The 22,836-nt window shown below is 33.9% G+C and overlaps 2 protein-coding genes across 2 annotated transcripts; one reads left to right on the top strand and one right to left on the bottom strand.

The window, feature by feature from the left end:
• Positions 1 to 7,247: 7,247 nt before the first annotated feature.
• On the top strand, positions 7,248 to 10,022 carry LOC140891110 (SNF1-related protein kinase regulatory subunit beta-1-like). The gene is made up of 4 exons (XM_073299414.1): positions 7,248 to 7,626; positions 8,476 to 8,651; positions 8,806 to 8,968; positions 9,555 to 10,022. Exons 1-4 carry the CDS (start codon positions 7,450 to 7,452, stop codon positions 9,873 to 9,875), a joined length of 837 nt encoding a protein of 278 aa, XP_073155515.1. The 5' UTR covers positions 7,248 to 7,449; the 3' UTR covers positions 9,876 to 10,022.
• A 1,310-nt stretch (positions 10,023 to 11,332) lies between these two features.
• LOC140887069 (calmodulin-7) lies at positions 11,333 to 13,129 on the bottom strand. The gene is made up of 2 exons (XM_073294093.1): positions 12,923 to 13,129; positions 11,333 to 12,024 (listed from the first exon to the last, which is right to left on the bottom strand). The coding sequence occupies exons 1-2, from the start codon at positions 12,996 to 12,998 to the stop codon at positions 11,651 to 11,653; spliced, it is 450 nt and encodes a 149-aa protein (XP_073150194.1). The 5' UTR covers positions 12,999 to 13,129; the 3' UTR covers positions 11,333 to 11,650.
• Positions 13,130 to 22,836: the final 9,707 nt, after the last annotated feature.

Raw genomic sequence — 22,836 nt, forward strand, 5'->3', positions numbered from 1 at the left:
AAAGTTTTATTATTTTTCTCGACATGGTGTTCCTGTGACATCAATGCAGAGTTTAGATGACACTTGACGGTTTAGTATAAGTCATCACTAAAAATTAAAATATACATTATTAAATTGGAATTTGATAACACAGATTGCAAAAATATAAATATAATATAAATATCTTAAAATTATATAGAACCCTGTAAAATTAATATTAATATTATTTTTTTTTATAAAATATATAGTTGGTAATAAACCAACGACTAAAACTTATCACTTTGTGTCGAAATCATACGTACCATAGTGGATGGCCCCACCAGGGTCGTCCATAGAATATGCCAATCGTACCCAAAATATTCTGAGTTATTGACCAAACTAATTACTTTTATTATTTTCTAATTCCCAATTCGAAATAGTGAAAGACTTAATAAATAAAACGAGGAAAATGTGTGTGGATTAAATTGCATGAAGAATTAATGGATAAACTCTTGTATATATATTAATATTATAATAATATTGTGCAATTTGGTGAAAAAGGCGCACCGTATTTGACTCTTCATTAAAAGATCTCTTCTTCTTTTTCTTTTTCTTTTTTTGAAAAATAAAAGATCTCTTCTTATCATGTCTTTGCTTTCACTAATTGGCCCCCACCAAAACCAAATTTGTTTCACGTGAAATTAACCTAGCCTTATTAATTTAAAGCTTAAATCTTTAAAATATTGTTTGTCCATGTCAATATTTCTATGATATTTTCACTATATCGAATTCAAATTTAAAATAAATGACATCTTCTGATACAAATTTTTTTCGAAAATACGAACGAAGTGTTTAACATCTCAATAATATTAGCTAGTGTTCCATCGTATTAAGTAATAAATGGACCAAATCATCGACCAAATGCAACTCACATGGATTACCAACTAGTTGGCATGTAAATCCCGTGAAATGCGAAACAATCATCGAATAGAAATGTCTCAATCATCGAGTCATAAAAGACAGCTAAATTATATTTCTGGACAAATCAATACGCAGCAAATTTAGAAATTTATTCAACGCTAATATATCGCAGATAAAACTATCACACCGATGGGGCAGTCTATGCTACCCCACCTGAACAGTATCTGATAAGATATCAACGATCCGAATCACCCGAAAGATCATATGATGTGATCTTTCGAGTGATCCGGGCTATTGATGCTGGCAAATCGGGCAGTGTCCGTCTGCAACATAGACTGAGCCCAACGATGACATCGATCTCCTTTTTTTTTTCTTTAGGAATTCCTCAGTTAGTACCCATGACAGATGAAATTTTTATATTGTATTTTATACATATATGGTATGATATGTATATAATGATTTTTTTTAATGATTTGCATTTTATGTTTATGATGCTACCCCTATTCTATGGAAAATGCATTTTTTGTGGGACAGAACTTTTGTATTTGTGCGAATGTTTTTTTAACTTGAATGCATTAATATTTAATAAAAATAAAAACATAAAAAATGACCAAATTTGTATAATACACAAAACATGTATAAAAAAAATCTGAAAATGTAATTTTTTTTTTGGAAGCAAAAACAAAATATATTTTATCAAATCACTGAGAATTACATCATAAATTACAGAAGGCGAAGGAACCACTCGGCCTACAAGATCAGACAAGGAACCAGCTTTTCTCGCTAAAGCATGAGCGGCATGATTCACTGATCTGCGAACAAAAGCAAACGAGATAGATTAGATATCCTGAGCAAGGATTTTACAATCTTCTAATATGAGACCAATCGAGGAGGAATTCGGTACCGTACAGTTTAAAGCTTCAACAATCAAAAACGCATCGAATTCAACAATAATTTACGATGAATTCAACTCCTTGATCCAGCTCAATGCTTTTCTAATACCCAGCGCTTCTGCTATTGAAGGGTTAGTAATACCGGGTATTCTACCAGGAATCGCTGCCACCACAGAGCCAAGATTATCTCTGATTATACAACCATAACCTGTTGTGCCATCATCTACAAAAAGCGCCGCATCAACATTACATTTCAGTTGATTTACCATTGGAGTTTTCCAACAAGCGAGACGATTTTGGTTGGTGGATGTCTGCTGGTTCTGATTCAAATTGTGAGCTACTTTTCATTGAGAACAGATATCCAAAGCAGCTTGCAGTACAATAGTTGCAGGTTTACCTGCAGAATTCCATACCACCTCGTTTCTATTCTGCCATATACTCCACATTACTACTACCGCAAGCTCGATTTCAGGGGTATCAAAGTTGGTGGTTATTCTGTTCCACCACCCTACTAACGACCCCTCAGACCCAAAGTGACTCCCAACTCCCAAGAGGTGTGAGACACTATACATTACGGGCTGACGGGCAAGAGATCAGTATATGCAAGTCGTCCTCCTGCTCATTATGACACATCGGGCACCATTCCGGACAAACAAAAAAAAATCAAATTCTTGTTTCTAACTTTTGGCTAAAACTCATAGAAGCTAAAGTTGACATTCACAAAAATTCAAAAGACTTTTACATGCAGCTAAAAAAATTTAGAAAGTGCTTACTAGAAATTCTCTAAAAACTCTTTAGGGTAGTGTTTGAGATTGTCTTTTGCGAAGAAAAAGCTCAAAAGTGATTCTTAACTAAAAACCATCGACTCAAACACTAATTACTAAAAGTTTTTGTATATCAAGAAATTTTGGAATTGGATTGGAGGTCAGCAAATTAAACCAACTGTTATTGAGTATATTTTAATTTGCGGCACATTTTGTGTAATGATGTACTTTATTTTATTAATAGTATTTTTTTTTTCTTGCAACACTCGTCTTCGTATCCTTGTTAATTTAATGTGTAGAACCATGAATTTACAAGAGTAATTTATGCTAAGCATATCGCATAATGATTATGAGCTAAATTTAAATAAGTATGAAAATCAAGCGAAGGTGTAATTTTTTAGAAAATTCGTTTCTGGGAAGATCCGAAAAGAAAATAGTAATGTGTGTAATATAATAACGACCTAACTCGTGATAATCAACGTGAAAATAAAATAAGATATATTATTTTCAATTTTCGAGAAATAGGCATTTGTGTTTGTGTGTGTGTGTGTGTGTGTGTTTTAACGTGAAAAAGTCGTGCAAATGAATACACAAATTTGATGTAAATAATGATCTTATTTGGTTAAAGATTAAACTTTAGTCATCGAAGGCACTTTTTTTTTTTTTGACAGGGTCATCGAAGGCACTTGAGTACATATAGAATTATATATCAAAAACCGTAAAAAAAAAAAAAACATTTATATCTCAACAAATCATTATCCCGGCCTGTACAAATTATGTTTGTGGGCTTACCTTCGTGAGTTCCGGAATTTGCGCTCAATTATCAAGCCCGCGATAAATGGCACGAAATTAAATTTAAAATAATTTGACAAAACCATATCATGTTCGCTTTTCACAGAGAAAAATGTTTTCGAAATTTGGGAACTTAGTGGTTAGTAAAATGAGGAAGAAGTCATTTTGAATTTCCAAGTTAATTAACATGTTTTTTTTTCTTTATTCTCGTGACTAGTTAATTTTGGTTATTGATATCCTCCTAACTTTTAACTTCTGGCTGTTCTATTTCTAAATATTGAAGTATCAATTAATGCTATTTACGGATGTTTTCCCTAGAGATTTTAATTCAACAACGGCTGAATCAATGGGAGTTCGCGAGGCCCTCAGTTGGTTAAAGGAGCTAAATCTTATCAATGTTATTGTCGAATCAGATGCGCTCTAAGTGGTAAATGTTTTTTCATTTTTTGGTGATGGATGTTTCTTGTTTATGCCTTTTAGTTAAAAATTGTACATTTCTAGCGTCGAAACTACTCTCTTGTTCATGATCTTTCCTTCGTAGATCAGCGAACCATGCGACACATACGTTAACAAAATCGGCTGATTTTATATCTGGTTATAATAGACGGTTTCCGCAACTATCATCAGTCATCTCGTGTATTTTTCTATTTTGATAGTAATAAAAATTGCTTTCCAAAAAAAAAAAACCCTGAAATGGCTGATGAGGTTGATTATAAGACAAACAAATGGGGAGTGCGTCCTATTTTTAGAGTTTTTTAATAAGAAAAATAATATATTATAATTTCGATTCGACGAGGTTGAATTTTAGATGGTATTTCACGAGAATTATTTCATTCAAATTTAAAAAATCCTCAAATTTGTTGTTACGTGTGATTTCACAACCTAGTCAACAATCTCTGATAAAATCAAATACTAGGTAAAATTATATGATCAAAATAGCCAAAAGTTACAAGTCAGCAAACGAATACCGAAATTTAAACTGCTATAAAGAGTAACAGAGAAGAGAGTTAAATTATAAGACCTGCAATAGATTGAACTTTGTAATTATAGACCTTTTTTAGGCCCTTCAAACTTACAAATCACCTGATGAATTAAAGAAAGAAATAAAACTGACCTAAAACTCAAGATTTCTAATGATATTCAAGGAAATTAAAGCTAGTATATTTAATTCATGCATTCTAGCTTTCACCAGTTTACAGGACAAAAATGGCTACTTTCAGCATGAAATCAATAATGCCATGGCAGCAAGGCCAAGCTATCTTCTTCTTCCGGCGGAGGGACTTCATTCAGATCAAAGTTGTTCACTATTTCTTGCTCCACAGGTGGCCACGTACAGTGGCGCTTGTGCGCGCCAAGCGCCTGGCCGGAGACGAAACTCCGCCAACACCTCCGGCATTCATGCACAACACCCGGGCCGTTACTTCGGCGGCGCCCCCGCGCAACCGCCCGCCTCCGCTCGTTCACGCCGTTGTTACAAGGGTTTTCCTCCCCCGCCGGCTGCTCCTGCACCCGAGCCCTGTCCCTTCTTATGTGGTGGCCTTTATGGATGGCCACAGATCGAGAGCTCGCGAATGTCCGGTTGCAAACGTCGCACACCGGCGGGGTCTGATCCTGGCTGTTGAGTTGGATTCTCTTCGTTTCGGGTCGGATCTCCGCCGCCTCCTTCAGTATTATGAGTTGGATTCTCTTCTTGATCGGCAAATCCGTAGCATGCAAGATGGATCCTTCTGGTGGAGCCTGTTTCGATGATCCGCCGCCGGCCCAGAGAACATCCGCCATAGCTGCACCGGAATCTTCTTCTTCTGCACCTGCAACAGTGGCGGAGCCGGAGCCGCTTCCTTTCTTCACCGCCGGGACGGAAGCTGCCATCGAAATTTAATCTATGAACAGCAAGAATTTAATTTCTATGGAGATTGATATATTTAGCTTTATTATATATATATATACAAGAAATTGAAATCCAGCTGCGATGAAGTGAGGATTTGCAATTTGCATGCAGCAGAACACTTGTCCGATGAAGGTGATAAAGGGTGGGAATTTGTTGAATCCAACGGAAAAAACATTTAAGTGGGATTTGTATTGTAGTAATTGCTCTTTGATTTTGCGTTAGATGACGAAATATGTGACCATATTGCTTTTGTATTCGAGCAATTCATTTCAGATGCTCAGCAATATTATATATGCATGATTTTCTGACTCATGTGGATGAAATTCAAAAAAAAAAAAATTATCTCATTCAACTTTTTTGTTTTGAATTAAATGCTTACAAATATGTATATTTCATAATTTTATTGTTTTTAAGTTTTTGAAGCTCCTTAAAGTGGGTAAATTAAAAGGATTTCATTCATTGAAACAATATTTTTTTTAAAAATGCTATATATAAACATTTTGTTCATCTTTGGAGAAGTTGCATGCAGTGCATCTCGAGTGATTATAGTATCTTTTTTGTTTTATAGTGCTTGATTTATTGAATACAATACTAGTGTTCTTTTATCTGTATTGCAAGTTTATGCAGTTAAAATATGTATCTAACATTATAAATATTTTTTATTTTCAAATTAATGCTTTTTTTCGTATTTATACTATAAATAAAGTTGTAGTAAATCTATGGTGAAACAATGTCACATATTCATAATTGTGAGAAAGGTTGATCTCATTGTCAAAACTAATGCTTGAATTTTAACATAAAAAAAATATTATTTTTCATGGGTCGAGTTGAATTAGAGATTCATCATCATAAAAATAACTTATTAAACCGCTTCATAAAAGCTTTTTGTGTTAAACTTGAAACTCGTATACTAACTAACTTTTTATTGATTTGTGAAACCCTATTTAAAAGAGTAGATTTTGAAAAATGATCATTTAACTTTTTAGATTTATCATGACTTTTCTACAAAAAGAATTGCAAAATGACATTCGAGCATACCAAAAATACAAAGATTAAACAAAAGTAAAAATTAATAGGGTTAAATTTAAAATTCATGATCGTCTGAATTCAATAATCACATAGTTGACCGGTGAAATGACCTTTTTACCATGAATTTTAATCATAATTTTTTTATACAAATTTAATATAATTTGATTACATAGAAAAAAAAATGTTGTTTTAAAAATAATAGCAATAATCCACAAACATTCTGCTCCTATCCATCAGTCCGTTAAACCGTCGAACACAGCAAGCACTTGACACAAACCTCCAAAGAACATTCTCAAATGTAATATTGATGTAGCTATTCTTCCAAATCATCCTCATGTTGTTATGGCTGCATAATCAGAAACTATCATATTATTGTTCCCGCGGCATCCCAAGGCAGAATTCACGACCCTCAAGACCCCACAAACGCATAGGCTCTAGCAATTAAAGAGGCTCTTAGATACTGTTTGGAAGAGCTTTTAAAAAGCAATTTTCAGTTTTTCGTTAATAAAATTTTATAAAATTTCAAAATTTTGTTAATAAAAAGCTGAAAAGTGCTTCCTAAAAGCTCTTCCAAACACTACCTTAATTGGTTGAAGAATTTTAATTTCTTCCTTATCATCGTGGAATCTGATTTTTTAATGGTAGTGGACGCTCTCAAGTATCAACCACACGGATGCGGATAAACTCCCCGCTCAAAAAGTCTCTTTTTGTACTTTTGTTTTTGCCTGTAGATCGGCGAACCAGGCAAATACTTTAGTTAGGACGACTACTTCTATGTCTGATCTTGTGGGAAAGGTTGATTCGCATCCTATTGTTATTTCGAATATAATTGTCCTGGACCTGTGTTCTTAATATTATCTCTTTGTTTTTTTAAAAAAAATAAAATAAACGTGAGACACACTACGTCGCTCATAAACTAATGTGAGTATTTATTGAAAAAAAAAAAAAAAAAGTAAAGGAAGTAAGGTCGAACGACCAGATTTCTTCTGCTAATATAATACTTATCCGAATACAACGGTGTGGATCTTCCCACGTCATTCAAATCTATCCGTCCCAAAGTCGCCATTTTTGTCATTTTCCCGATTATATCCCTCCCTCTCCACCTTAACTGCCTCCGGCGATCCCTTCCGGACAACCTATTTCTCTCTCCGCGTACACATACGTTAGGTATATACTGTACTGTGCTTTTTGTGTTGGCGGAACGATGGGGAATGCGAATGGTAGAGAAGAAGGCTGTGCTAATGGCGGCGGCGGCGGAGATGAGGCGTCGGGGAGTCCGGTACACGCTCCGAATGAGCGCGTGGATTCGGTTGATTTAATGCTCAGCTCTCCTACGCATGATCACCGTCAGTCTCGATCTCCGCTCTCGTTTTCCTCTCAGGTGCGTTCTTTGATTCCTTATCTGCTTATACATACATTGAACGTGTTCACATGTCTATTTGCTCGTCTCTAGGTATTGTAATCGCGCATATACGAGTTAATAACCTATGGTCAAAGAAAATGCATCGTTTTTTATGTACCGGGGGGATTTATATCTGCCGTAATATTTTGTAAGTTGACAAATTCTGAGCGATGTGGCGAAGTAGTCATTGTTAATTAGTGAGTTGCTGCAGTAATTGTCTGATTCGCTAAATTGCGACAAGGGAAATTATTTTGTCCTAATCAGCGCAAATGGTCAGGTTGATTGATAGTGCTGGGAAGGCAGGAAAGGTTGAACTGTAGTTTGGTGTATTCCACCTGATTTTCTCTCTTTTAGATGGCCAATGCATAAAGAGCCAAAGATGCTAAATTGAAATTGGTAATGCAATGATCAAATGTGAGTTTCATGATGGGTTTCTGTCAATCTTTGGCGATCTATACTTTCTGTCGCTTATTCGATGTGTAACTGTTCAACTACACATCCGGCTCTGAAATACATTTACTCAGTTGTAGACAGAGAAATGATTATGACTGTTACTGAATTACGAGCTTGTATGTGATTTTGATTGCTTACATAGATAGGAACTTGTATGATCTCTTTGCGTCATCTTTATCATTAATATCTTAAAGTGTGCGTGATTGTGTAAGGAGAGATATTTGCTGATATTGTTTTTGTTTCTGGCGTATTGGTGCCGTCTGTTTTCAGCAACCAAAACTTTAGCTTCTGCTTTGTGGAGAATCTATGTATTGTGAATTTTTGGGTAGTTTATATTATGTGTAATGTGTTTGATGTTTTTCTACAACATGGCAGGCTCCGGTAGATCCTCTACCGAGGGATAATGGCCCCTCATTCAATCCATCACGGAAGAATGGGTCTCAGATAGCTGTTGATCACCCTTTTGAACAAGGTATGCCAATTGTAATTAGTTGGAGTTTTGGAGGAAGCAATGTATCTGTGGAAGGGTCTTGGGACAACTGGAGGTCACGGTATATTCCATCACTCGGCCATAATTAATTCATTTGTGAGATTTGTTTTATCTGTTATTATGATGTCAGATAGGCAGCATGAATCAGTATATTGTCTCACTAGTTTCCCAGTAGGATGGCTTTAAATGCTGAAGCAAAGTCTGGATTCATGCAGGAAAATACTCCAGAGATCAGGCAAAGACCACTCAATTCTCTTGGTCCTCCCACCAGGTATATACTGTTATAGATTCATTGTGGATGGTGAAGTGAAATATGCTCCAGATCTTCCATGTGATGCTGATGAGATGGGTCGTCGCTGTAATCTCCTTGATGTCAATGTAAGTGAATAATCTTCTTGTGCATATAACTTGGGATGACATGTCTCAGAAATATTTACCATTATTTGTCCTTATCTGTGTTTGAAAGCTCAAGCGCATCAGCTTCTTGCGCGGAAACTTGCAGTATTTGCTCCAAACAAGTGTTTCCTATGCTTTATTTTTTCTCCTGCCGCAGCTAAAAGTTTTTCTCCTAAAAAGTTTACTCTTGACATACTAGAAAATTGATATGCTACAGGTTTTATAAAGTATTGCTCTCACATTCCAATTTCACAGCAACTTCGTAGGAGCATTTCATTTAATTGAATCGTCTCGTTTCAATAATTTATGTTTATGTTTTCTAAAAAAAATTGTTGTCATCTAGGATTCATGTGGTCAAGTCTAGGCAAATGCTGTTCAAGTAAATCGAAAAATGTATTACTCAGAAAAAGAGTACGAATATACTGGAAATTTGAATGATATACCTTGATATTGCCCTCTTCTGACCGTTAAATACATAAAAATTTGTCTCTAGCATCCTAGCTAATTAAGGTGTTGATCCTAGACCATCATTGGCTCTTTCTTGAACAATTTCTTTATAAATCTACAGAATTATGTTCCGGAAAACCTTGATAGTGTTGCAGAGTTTGAAGCTCCCGCATCACCGGACTCCAGCTACAGTCAAGCTTTCCCAGGAGAAGAAGATTTTGCAAAGGATCCGATGTTGGTTCCCCCACAACTCCAATCAACTGTGCTTGGCTCTGAAAACTGTAAAGAGACCACTTCTTCGTCGAAACCCCAGCATGTGGAGCTTAACCACCTATTTGTAGAGAAAGGTCGTTCTTCTCAGTCCGTTGTTGCTCTGGGCCTGACTCATCGTTTCCAATCCAAGTATGTGACCGTCGTCCTTTATAAACCGCTCAAGAGATGATCCTATTCTTGCTCATTAAATCTTTACTTTGACAATCATCTTATCATGCTACTGTGTATAAACTCTATCATCGTTTGCCTGTTGTACATTATGTCGTTTTGTTTACGGTATATCTGGTACAGAAGCAATGAGAAATCACTTGCATCATTTATCGTTCTTATTTGCTCTTTTATTATTCGAACTAATTTGGCATCCATGTCTTTAGTCTTGTGCACTTTCTGCTTTGCAAGAAAAAATTGTCTTTTTAAGGGGTGGAGTGGAGTATGGCTGAATTTAGATGACATTTCAAATGACAAAGTACCAAAATTGGTAGATTATAAAAATAAGTTAAAAGAGTCTTAAAATAATTAGCCTTTATGGTATATTTTTCCCAAATCAATGTACGTGAAAATATAATTTTTTTAAATATATCACGCATCTCCTCTTGACGTATTTAAAGATGTTTCAAATACCCCTTCAATACAAGATCCTTGGAACAACTCCATTAACAGAAATCTACAAATTCTTAAGCAAACACAAATGACAAAAATGTATTGTGAAAAAAGATCATTTTATGTCCCTGTCGGCAACAGATGGAATAGATAGGCCCCATATCTTAAAAGCAGGCTCACCCTATCCTATGGTGGTAAATGCGCCATATTATATTTATCCAACACAACGTATAATCTATCTATGAAAAGACGAAGAAATGGAGAATAAGCATGGATAATCTAGCTTCGGCATACCATGCTGCACCGGTAGGAATTAGCCAGTTAATTATCATTGGATTATGAAACATCAACATGCATGGTAATCCACATAAATTTTATATACGATATATTCCCAGATTTAGGTAGTTTTTGCAAGCCATAAAAATAAGTGATTATGAATTGCAAATACTACATAAATAATGTGACTGTGATTAATTTAACTGTGTATTTCACATTATTTAATTCAGACACGGGATTCTTTTGATCAACTAGTTATTAGAATCAATTCAGCATTAACTCTTCCTAAAATTAACCTTCCAATGCGTGCGACAAAGTGCAATACCCGTATCTCTTTACAATGAGACACAGAAGAGAAATATGCCCTAACTCGATAGAGTGTTACTGCTCAGTAACAGACCGACCAAATCGTAGTCTGTCCACATAAGTCTCAAATGCACAAAGTTCACCCAGTTAATCTGTGACTCATGAACCTTGGGAATTTTGTACTGAACGGAAATAAAGACAAAATAGGCATCTGAATTCTTATAATAAAGGGGGCACAAAGCATTCCGTTTTCAAGCCACAAGCAAGGAACGAAACAGGGCATGAAACTACAGCTCTAAGGCAGTATTGCCCATAAAAAAGAAAAGAACAGGGAAAACTGATGGAAGAATATGTTATGACTAAGATATTTACAGAAATTCGTACAAGAAAAGTAGAAGCAGTGTATATTAATGAACCAAAAATAAATAAATAAACAAACAAAAATATAGAAATGGAGTTGACAAATTAGAATATCCACAAATTAATCAACGGGTCAAACATAACTCGAAGTTGTCCAAATATGTTCTTAATATCGAATCTTTTGATGACACGAACAACCCAAATAGCAGCAGGACAGAGTAAACCAGCATAGATTGAAGAACGGCACTAAACTACAATGCAGACAATAGAGCAGGCAAGTACCAAACAATGCTAATAAAGCATAACACATCCTAACAAACAGAAATCTCAGAGAACTTCTCTGCCCCAGCTACCTTGTTTTATCCTCGTACTTTAAAATATTTAGTTTGTGTAGTTCAGATATCATTTGGCCATCATAACTTTGACAAACTCCTCATAGTTAATCTGTCCATCGCCATCAACATCAGCCTCACGGATCATCTCATCAACTTCCTCGTCAGTGAGCTTCTCCCCAAGATTTGTCATGACATGACGAAGTTCAGCTGCAGAGATGAAGCCATTCTGATCCTTGTCAAAAACCCGGAAAGCTTCCTTGAGCTCCTCTTCAGAATCAGTGTCCTTCATCTTCCGGGCCATCAGGTTTAGGAATTCTGGGAAATCAATAGTTCCATTACCATCGGCATCAACCTCATTGATCATATCCTGAAGTTCAGCCTCTGTGGGGTTCTGTCCCAAAGAGCGCATTACTGTCCCAAGCTCCTTGGTGGTAATGCAACCTGTCAAGTATTCACAAGGAACGATAAAAGGCCAAGTTTGCAAACTTTAAGGTTTATGGTGAATATAAGAAAAAATATGGAGAAATCCATACCGCAAGCTTTTCCAACCATAATCAATGGAAAGGTAATTAATATGTAATGACTATAAGCAGAAAGTAAGAAAAATTGCACCAACCATTCAACCAAGTCAAAATCTAAACAAAACGATTTTGAGGGTTTTGAGTTGACAAAGTATCTAATGCTTGTTTCCAAACCTCGTACCTTTCCCAGATTAACAAAAAAACAAAATGAAACATTTTGAAAAACGAGAAAACACCTTCAGTCACAATTAACAGCTCGAAACAGGTATACCGGTAATCCGGCTAGATTCATTGCTTTGAGCCTCTGACTTTGCTGTGAAGAACAAGTGACGAGTGACAACAAACTGCAGCATCCAGTGCAGTAGAGCATCAGGGTACCAAAGACACAAAAGGCGTTGATTTTTCAATTTTCATCAATCATACTCAATGCGAGGCTCACGTATATTAATGTATATACACAAAAACAATCCTTGAAACTCAGCATCCGATTATCATAAACCAGCTTCCTTCCCCTTTTAATAAAAAAGGAAACTTTTCACGATCAGCCCGACAATCTTCGGGTTCGTGAACAAATGATACACAATCACACAAACACAACAGAGTTGCGAGTCTACGACCCATCATCACGCGTATATATTTAGCGCGCGATCACATTTTTCAATCGAAATCCAAGATCACCTCGAACGATTGCAAATACGCAACAAACCAAATAACAGCAAAAAAATCAACAACCACGAACGACCAAACAGATCTACACAAGAAACAGTTCCAAACCATTCGCGCACCAAAACAAGATAGATATAAAAAAGGTGGCTAACCGTCGCCGTCCTTATCAAATAGGGAAAATGCTTCCTTAAATTCCGAGATCTGATCGTCCGTAAGCTGATCCGCCATTTTCTTCCCTCTTCAGCTAATGCTGCAGAATCACTGCGTCGAATTTCAATCGATAGATAGAGAGGGATTTGTGCGTGCGTCAACGGAGAAAATGGGAAACTGAGAGATGTGATTGGTGATAAACTAGGCTTTTCCTGTCTCTTTTTCGCCGTTTTTTTTCAAATTTTTGGGAAAGAAAATAAATATGATTTTTTGGCAAATCATAATTACTTTTCTTTGAAAATTAAATTATAATTGTTTTCCATCTTATTCCCGCTCATTTTTCAACAGTATTCAAATTATTATTATTATCTCTACTATATGTGATTAACACTCTTGTGAGACGAGTCAACTATACCTATATTTATAATAATAAGTAATATTTTTGGCATAAAATATAATATTTTTAATGAATAACTCATATAAGAGACATGTTTAAAAAAAATTACCCTTGAGACCGTCTCAAATGAGTTTTTGTCATTATTATATTATATCTCTACTATATTATAATTTTTGAGACACCTATAAAAACTATTTATGTGTTGACATCATCTTTTGTTTTCACTTTTGCCCCTCCTTCACTTCTTTTGGTATCCATAATTACATTTCTTAGACTCCACATTTCACATGAAAAAAACTCAGTTTTTAACATACGCGAAGCGTATGCATTTTTCACTAGTTATATTTAAAAATCATAGTACATCCCGACGAAGGCTCGTTTGCACATATGTTTTAAAAATATTTATAGTGTTTTATAAGTGAAAAAAAAGCTTTTAAAACATATATATTTGGATAAAAATTTTGTAAATATTTTTTCAAAATTATTGTTAAAAAAATATTTTCCAAATATAGTTTTTTTTTTTTGAGAAACTCCAAATATAGATTTTAAAGAATACTTAATGATTTTTTTTATAAAACATTTTTTAAATACATGTCAAAACGGAAGCGAATTTTAGGTTTGAATCCAACTTATTTGGGTAATTAGGAAGGCTAGATTAAAATAGGAAAGTCCCTATCTCTATTTTATATATGTTTAAAAAAATCTCAGTTTGTAAAAAAATTTGTTTCTGATTTTATTTCTTTTCATTCTTCTAATTAATATCTTTTAGGGAATCAGATATTAAATATTAAGTGAGTGGCGGGTAGAGTTCATTAAAAAGTAACAAATAGAACTATCGATTGAAAGATTTTTAATAAAATTTGGATTTCAATTTTTCATTGCAATGTATTTTTAGTTTATAATACCATTTTAATTACTCCACTCTCGAATTTATAAACTAAACTTCGAAGAAAAACGTGAAGATTGTGTAAGGTTTTTATTTTTCAGCTTCGTCGATCGATTGACGATTTTTAATAAAATTTGGATTTCAATTTTTCATTGCAGTGTATTTTTAGTTTATAATACCATTTTAATTACTCCACTCTCGAATTTATAAATTAAACTTCGAAGAAAAACGTGAAGATCGTGTAAGGTTTTTATTTTTAAGCTTCGTCGATCAGAACGTTTACAACATGATATTTACAATATTTTTAAAAAATCTCGATGGTGAACTATTTGGATGAATTATGAAACACAAATAAACTTAGCTTGTATGAGTGACAATCAGGGGCAGATCCTTGAATTTTATCAAGGGAGGACAGCCGAATATAATAAAATATCACACACACACACACACACACATATATATATATATATACACACACATAATCATTACATAAAAAAAGTTAAATATAGTAAATTTAATAATATTTTTATATTTCAAATTTTACTTACAATTTACCCTTACGACTTGATATTTACTGGAAATTATTAATAATACTTCATTCAATAAACTAATATTATATATATATATTATATATAAATATAATTAATTAATATTCATAAAAATCTTCTCAGTAAAAAATTTTCTCTTCACTGCAGTTGTTGTGACTGATAAAATAAAAGACAAACTTACAAGCTTGTAAGCTAACAATTTTTGCTTCAACAATTTTTTTTAGGTCTAAAAAACTTAAAACCCATTTGTGTTTAGGTTTAAAAACTTAGTGACTGGGTTACAATTTTAAAGACTATGAGCCACAAGTTTTCAGGTCACTTTGCACACATTAAACAATGAAGATTAACTTAAATTTTTTGACATTTTTTTTATTTTCGTGTTTGGTTCCTAATTTATGATCACGAATTATTATTTTTAAAATATAATACTATTTTGGTAATTTTAAAAAAAAAAATTCAAGGGGGGGCACTTGCCCCTTAGTAGATCCGCCAATGGTGACGATCTAACTAACATGCTCTATATTTATATAAAAATATATTATATGAATTGCACGTATTTATATTATATGGTGGAATATATTTTCTGCTATAGTAGATGCTCTGCAAGCCAACTGTTGGTTAGAGATTTTATTAACTTAAGTGTAATAAATCATCTTTATTTTAATATAATTACTCTTTTATTTTGGCATTTAATTTATCTGCATTCTCATGCAAGTTGCATAGATAAATACCTTGAATATACTATAGTAAATAAATATGAGGTTGTACACGTAATGACAATCATGAAACACATATTTTAAATTACTGTATATTCTAAATCGAGTTCCTAGTCGATTGAGCTGCCTAAAATAAGGATAAGGAACGCTCGAGCTCGAGACTAGACTCTGTGATGTTGTGTACCACTTTTCATTGGTATGGACATATAAATGTTCAATCATACAGTTTGGTGATCATACGATGAGTTCACTGAACTACCCTCCCTCGTACTTCCCAAATGGTTATCATTCATCGAGTGGATAAGTCTGTGGTTATGGTTGTATATCATTAGTCCTTACAAACCAAGACAAACACTGAGGCTCAACATGCTAGGACTGTGCTTTGACACATTTACCGACCCCATGAGGGTCATCAGGTGACGAGACTGGTACAGTTACGACACATGTAGGAGCGAGTGCATTGTAGTCAAAAATTCACCGCTCACCTACGGGTGTAGATATCCTATGTGATCTTATGAGAAAAAAGTACATGGAATCTCTGGCTAGAGTATGAGATGTGCATTAGGGTAAAGTGGTTCCCTAGTTGTACCTGTGATGCCACTATGTATTCTCAAATATGCATCACATCGTTATCAAACTTCACACGTAACCCTCGATGAATCAATGGTTGCAGATTCGATCGGGATATATGAGACATAGAGACTGTACTGTACGATAAGCGATCGATTAGTTCTTGCAAACATTATCAGTGATACCTAGAGAATAATGGGGTGATGCTACTGTACGCTCTTATTATGATTCGATGGGTTCAATCATAAAAAAATATGGCATTCTTATGATCAAGGTGCTGATGCATAGAATGGGGCAAGTTAGGATAAACCCATATAAAAGACAATGCCCTAAATCACAAAGAGTTGTGAACCCACGGTTAGCTGTATCACTGAATCATTGAGGGTCACACAAGTACTGGTTTTCCCTGTTTCCGTTGACATAATAAATTCAAATAGTTGAAATTACAATAAATAAGTTTGATAGGATCAAACGACAAGCTTATAATGAGTTATAAGAACTTATAGAAATTTTAGTACACTTCTCTAATTTTCAATGGAAGTGTACGTTCCAAATTAGCAGTTGTCTTTCAGTGGTTTCGAAAATCAAAATGTGCACCATAACGACAATCAATTCAAGGTTGTCACATATGTGATATTGGATCATTGATCGGGATTATGATGAGAGCACTGTAATAGACGCATGATTCATGGATTTGTAAGAGTACAAGCCCATCACATAAAATAATTAAAGTTGTAAATAGATTTAATTAATTTCTATCATATTTGGACTTGGATTAAAGGGGCTCGTGAATCATTCATGTGTGTGTATATATATATATATATATATATAATCTTATTGTGTTGCACACAGGGGCATATCTAAAAATTTTATCAAGGGAGGGCAGTCAAACATAATAAAAGATCATATATACATATATATATATATATATATATAATAATAATAATAATCATATAACAAAAGTTAAATACAGTACTCTAATTTAAATAATATTTTTAGATTTCAAATTTCACTTTCAATTTACCCCTACGACTTGGCATTTTCTCAAAATAATTAATAATAATTTCATTCGACAAACTAATATATATATATATATAGTATAATTAATTAATATTCGTAATAATCTTCTCGGCAAAAAATTTCTCTTCACTACAGTTACTACGACTCGTAAATTAAAATTCAAACTCACAAGCTTGTTAGCTAACAATTCTTGCTTCAAAAATTTAATTTTAGATTTAAAAACATAAAACTTATTTGTGTTTAGGTTTAAAAACATAGTGATTGAGCTACAATTTGTTTTACAGATTATGCGCCACAAATTTTCGGGTCACTTTCCACACATTAACCGATGAAGATTAACTTAATTTTTTTGACCATCTTTTATATTTTCGTGCTTAATTCCTAATTTATTTTCATAAATTAAAATTTTTAAACTATAAATATATTACTAATTTATATTAAAAAAAATCAAGGGGGGCAGCTCATAAGTGGAGCCGCCCCTGGTTGCATACCAGTCATGCTCACCTCTGTGCAAACCATTTATGTGACACTCAATCATTGGATGTATAATTCATCATATCCAATAGATGAGTGACACCTCATGGTGTGCACAATGGGTGAGCACGTTGGGTGTGCAGCATAATAAAATTGTATATGTATATATGTGTGTATATATATATATATATATGAATTTTGATATCACGAGCAACAACCAATCACCATGGACACTAACGTGGGCAATAACTGACGTGACAATCATTGATTGGATGTACAAAATGTCATGTCAGTTGTTGCTCATGTAGGTGCTCACGGTAGTTTCTCATGATATCAAAACTCTATGTGTGTGTGTGTGTATATATATATATATATAAAGTGATACATATACATATATATGGATAATTGATTGGATGTACAAGGTGTACGTCAGTTGTTGCTCATGTAGGTGCCCACGATATCAAATCTATGTACATATATATAACGTGATGCCATATACATATATATGGATATATGTGTTAATATATATGTATGCAACCTTTCAAAAAAATATATATATGTATGCAATATTATATATGGATATAATATATATATATATATATGTTTATTTATGACCTGTGAGCGTGGATATATATAATATATATGTATATATGGTAATAATGTACAATGGATGATGACAAAAACTGTAAGACCCAAAAATATTAAATTATTAATTATGAGATTTGAGAATTAAATTTTATATTATGGCTAATATTGATTTGACAAGTTATGGAAATGATAGATTTAATTTTCGAGCTGAAAATATTTAATTTAAGAATTTACGGGTTTTGAGATTTAAATTCCGGGATTCTTAAATTAATTTATGGAAATATTTGAATTGAATAGTTTTGGAATGCAAGAATTAAATTTTGAGTTCCGAGAATGAAAGAGGATTTAATTCGAGGGTGAAATTCGAGAAAGGACCAATTTGCAAATATAGAGAAGTTCAAGGACTAAAATGCGATAAGTGTAAAATTATTTAATTTTGATTCGAGATTATTTAATTTGAGAATATTTCGAGTTTTGAATTAAATTCTTATATTCTTAAATTATTTAGGATTGAAATTGAATTAAATCGCTTGTCTGGAGACTAGTTTGCAAATAGTAGAAACTTGAGGGACTAAAGTGCAATTTCCTTAAAAGTGGCTTGTTATACGTGTAAGAAGCATGGAAAACATCAGAATTCTTCATCTTATCAGAAATGAGAATAGAGGAGCCGAAGTTGTTCCCTTTTTCTTTGAATTCGATTTCTTCGAAACCCCGTAACTTTTGATTCGATCGTCCGTTTTCGATTCCGAAAGATGTTGAGGAATCCTTGCGACGAGGGATTTGATTTGATGTAAGTATTTTATTATCTCGGCATGTTTTGAAAATCGATATATGGCAGAGATCAGATTATGACTTTATGTTTGTGTTTTGAGTTCGTATGCCGTTCAATATCAAAGCCGAATTGAAAATGAACTAAGGAACGAACTTGTTATGATGTCCAGCTTGTATTTGATATATTGAGCTGCTGATATGATGAATTGAATGATGAATTCAGCTGATATAAGTGATACGAATTATTGAATTGATTAGAAATGAATTCGATACCAAGTCGGTTCCCGATTTTCAATCGCTATGCCGCCGGTTGATGTTTTGACTTCATTTTGATAGCCTATAACTGAGTTGAGATAGTTGTTTAGATGTTATGAATGTCATGGCATTTGTATTTCTCGATTTCAGTTGAGTTTCGAAGACTAACGATTCACGACTCCGAGTTGTATCTAATAAGAAGGAGTTGAAGTTTGAAATAATGTTGATTGAATCTATATTGATGATTTTGATTCAATTCTGAAATGATTGAATAGAATGAGGTTTGATATACATGTTTTGATGATATGTTTCAGAGTTTAATAGGAGACTATTGACTCAAGAACCTCAACTTGAAACCGAAGAAGAAGTGATCAAGATGGAAGCGAATGTGAGTGAAGATGATTGATGTTTGAATGATCAGATTCTTGTAGGCATTGTTGTTGTACTTCCTATTCAAATGTGGAACATCGTCAACTCGAGAATGAAAGGTATAATGACGACATCGCGAGTCAGGGACTTTGAAACTCAAGAACGACTATTCTTGAGTTATCCCGAACAAATCACATACTTGTTTAAGTACTTGTTCTTGAGGTAGAACTTATGTTATTGTCGATCCATCACAGGTAGTGGATCTTTATTGCTTTTGATATGATTGTATATTGAGTTGATTCTATGCCAAGGTTGCGATTAACCTTATTTGCGAGTCGTTTACGAACTCGTTGGATGGATATCCATGTCAAGATCGGTTACGAATCTTGATGGCAATGAAGTGATAAGAATCAATTCTTGAGATAAGCGCGCTATATAAATTGAGTCTTGATTTGAAGTTTTGAGTCGATATATGCGTTATGTTTACTCTATTCTTGAGTTGACATATTTAGAGTTGATATGGATTTATTTAACGCTTTTATATGTCGATTATACTGAGAATGATTTCTCACCGGAGTTTATCCGGCTGTTGTTTTGTTTTGTATGTGTGCATCACAACAGATGGGGCAGGAGCTGGTCTGAGATGACATTGACAGCTTAGGAGCGAGACTTAGCACGTGAGGACTCGGGTTTATAGCTGAACGAATATGTATTAGAGTACATCAAACCTAGTAGAAGACTTGAGACTTGAAGCTCACTTATGACTTTAGTGTAGCTTATGATTTAATGACTCTTACGTTATCTGTTTGATGTAAGAATTGCATGATTAGATGCTCAAGTTGTTGTAAATGATTATGTGCATGTTCTTAGATATTGTAGCATGCTTTTGATCGATTTGTATTGAGGTTATTTAAGATGGTTCCAAGTTTTGAGAGCAAAAATCAGCAGCAGATTTCGAGCAAAAGTTAGCTCGCTCGATCAGGTGAAAGTTACCGATCGAGCGAGGCTTGTGATTCTTGGGCAGAAAATATGATTTTTATTGCCCGCTCGATCGGTAGATTTTGTCCGATCGAGCGAGGCCAATGTTTGTGCAGACCCGAGAATTTGATATTTTTGCTCGCTCGATCGGCTGACTTTGCCCGATCGAGCGAGGCTCTGAAATTTTTTTTTTAAAAAAAAATTCTGCTCTTGATTTATTATTCTTTAATTGTTTGATTAATTGTTTAATTAATCATTAGCTGCCCTAAAACGAGATTAGCAACCCGAGGTCCCCACAACAGGTGGTATCAGAGCATAGGTTCTGGACTGAGATAGAAGCTGAGCGGGGTAGAGTGAGTCATATGCATTTATAGTATTGCATGATTATGCAGTATTTGATTCGATGATTTACTAATTGCATGTGCTCTTGATCTACCTTTGAAATTAAATTGATTAATTTACTGATTTGTAAATTTTCGAATTCTTATCGATGTTATTATAAGAATTTCCCCGGGTGATGTAAGCACCCAGAATCGAAGAGAATATTGTTCTTTGGGTGACGTAATCACCCCAGACTGATAGAGTTGTATGGTCAGACTGAACATAATGGTATGGTCAGATTGAATAAAACTGTATTATTGCTCAGTTGAATGAAATATATCTGATTGAACAGAACAAAATATCAGCGAATGAATAGATGTATTGCAGGTAGAAGTTGTTATGAAGAACTGATGTTCAGATATCTGGAAGATACCGATGACTGATGTATCAGATTGACTGTCTATCAACTTCAAGACCTAGCAACTAGCTGATAGATTTTGACGAATAAATTTTGACAAAATAGAGGTATATTTATTTGTTGGTAAGTGATTAGAACAGAGTTTTATTAATGTTTCTTTGCCACAACAGATAGAAATGATGAGAAGGAAAAATATATCTTTTAGAAGCTGAATGATGAAGTAGAAGGAATGAAATTGTAAGTATGCCATAGTGTATGAGATAATCACAATTGGCTACGATTTCTATTCCAATATAGATATGAAGTGAACGATCTGAAATTAGTTATCTTGCTCTAGCGAACCGAGACAGATTAGTCTGGTTCTAAATGCAAAGTATATTAGAGATTAGTACACAGAGGATCAGAATGAAATTGCATCTGAGAATAAAATTTCAGGTAACCGATTTATTTTGTTTTGACCTGTTTATTGTTGGTGCAATAGATTCATGATAGCTGAAAGCTTATTATATGATCACCTCAGTATCAGAAAATAGATTGTGTGAATTGAACTGAAGAATGGAACTATTGCTTCGATGAACTGAAACTGAAGATGATTTTGTTCGTATTGAAATATCTGTTTATGTTGCATGATAGATGATGATGCAATAATCGAATACAGATTAGTAGAAGAATTGATGATAAGAAGCGATAAAATTAGATCAGCAAGAACATAACGTGCATATGAATAAGTTGATATGATATAGAATCTCGAATTATTATGATTTCGGTTTGATATATGATGTTTGATTACAGAAATATTCCGAAATCAGTATATTCGATGCACTAGATATGTTCAAGATCTAAATCAGCAGTGATAGGTATGCCAATGAATAGAGATTACAGAGATGTTCCAGTAATATTTTGACTTTAGATTAAGTTGCGAACTGGAAGTCAATAGCGAATTGATGAATTAATGAATTACCGACGTGATGAGATTATGAACTGAATAGTGATTTTGAGGTTTAGAAAATAGAGGATGATATGAAAATCAGTTACAGATGAGTCTTTTCTTTGATTATGCTGAATCGGATTACATCAATTGGAGATATAATTCTTGAATGATTGAATATTGATTGGCTCTCATGGCACATTGCTTTCGTTTAGAGCCTGTGTTGATTCACTCATTCTGAGTTGTGCGATGCAAGTGAGTTGTTTTCACTTTGCAGAGTTTGTTATCCAGAAGATTTGATTTTTGGATGACCTTGATTGAGGGATTTTCTCAATCTTGATTTATTCTTTTGATTTTGAGAATTATTGATCCTTTGATGATATTTCAGCGTATTTTAAGATTGTTGGCTCGTAACTGATAGAAGAATTTGAATTTTATCCCTGAATTTTTGGATTAGATGATATGAATTGTCTGTACTTAGAGATAGAAATGAGGAATGGAATAGACATCTGATGAATTGATTTTAGATTTCTGTGTATTCTGGTTTAAATATTCAGATGAATATATCCTCAATCAGAATGATTTTCGATTAGAAGTAAGCCAGAACTGTTCAGAGGATAAAATAAACACAGAAAGTAACTGAAGCGATGAAAATTCAGTACAGAATGCCAGATGAA

Source organism: Henckelia pumila, chromosome 3 (genome assembly GCF_033568475.1).
Source record: "Henckelia pumila isolate YLH828 chromosome 3, ASM3356847v2, whole genome shotgun sequence".
In the NCBI taxonomy this organism is placed as follows: Eukaryota; Viridiplantae; Streptophyta; class Magnoliopsida; order Lamiales; family Gesneriaceae; genus Henckelia; species Henckelia pumila.

Excerpts from the sequence above, each read along its gene's own strand:
- LOC140891110 (XM_073299414.1), top strand. The coding sequence starts at position 7,450 with ATGGGGAATGCGAATGGTAGAGAAGAAGGCTGTGCTAATGGCGGCGGC. Across the intron at positions 8,652-8,805 it reads TGGGACAACTGGAGGTCACG|GAAAATACTCCAGAGATCAG; the intron begins GTATATTCCATC and ends GGATTCATGCAG. Across the intron at positions 8,969-9,554 it reads GTAATCTCCTTGATGTCAAT|AATTATGTTCCGGAAAACCT; the intron begins GTAAGTGAATAA and ends ATAAATCTACAG.
- LOC140887069 (XM_073294093.1), bottom strand. The coding sequence starts at position 12,998 with ATGGCGGATCAGCTTACGGACGATCAGATCTCGGAATTTAAGGAAGCA. Across the intron at positions 12,025-12,922 it reads ATTTGATAAGGACGGCGACG|GTTGCATTACCACCAAGGAG; the intron begins GTTAGCCACCTT and ends AATACTTGACAG.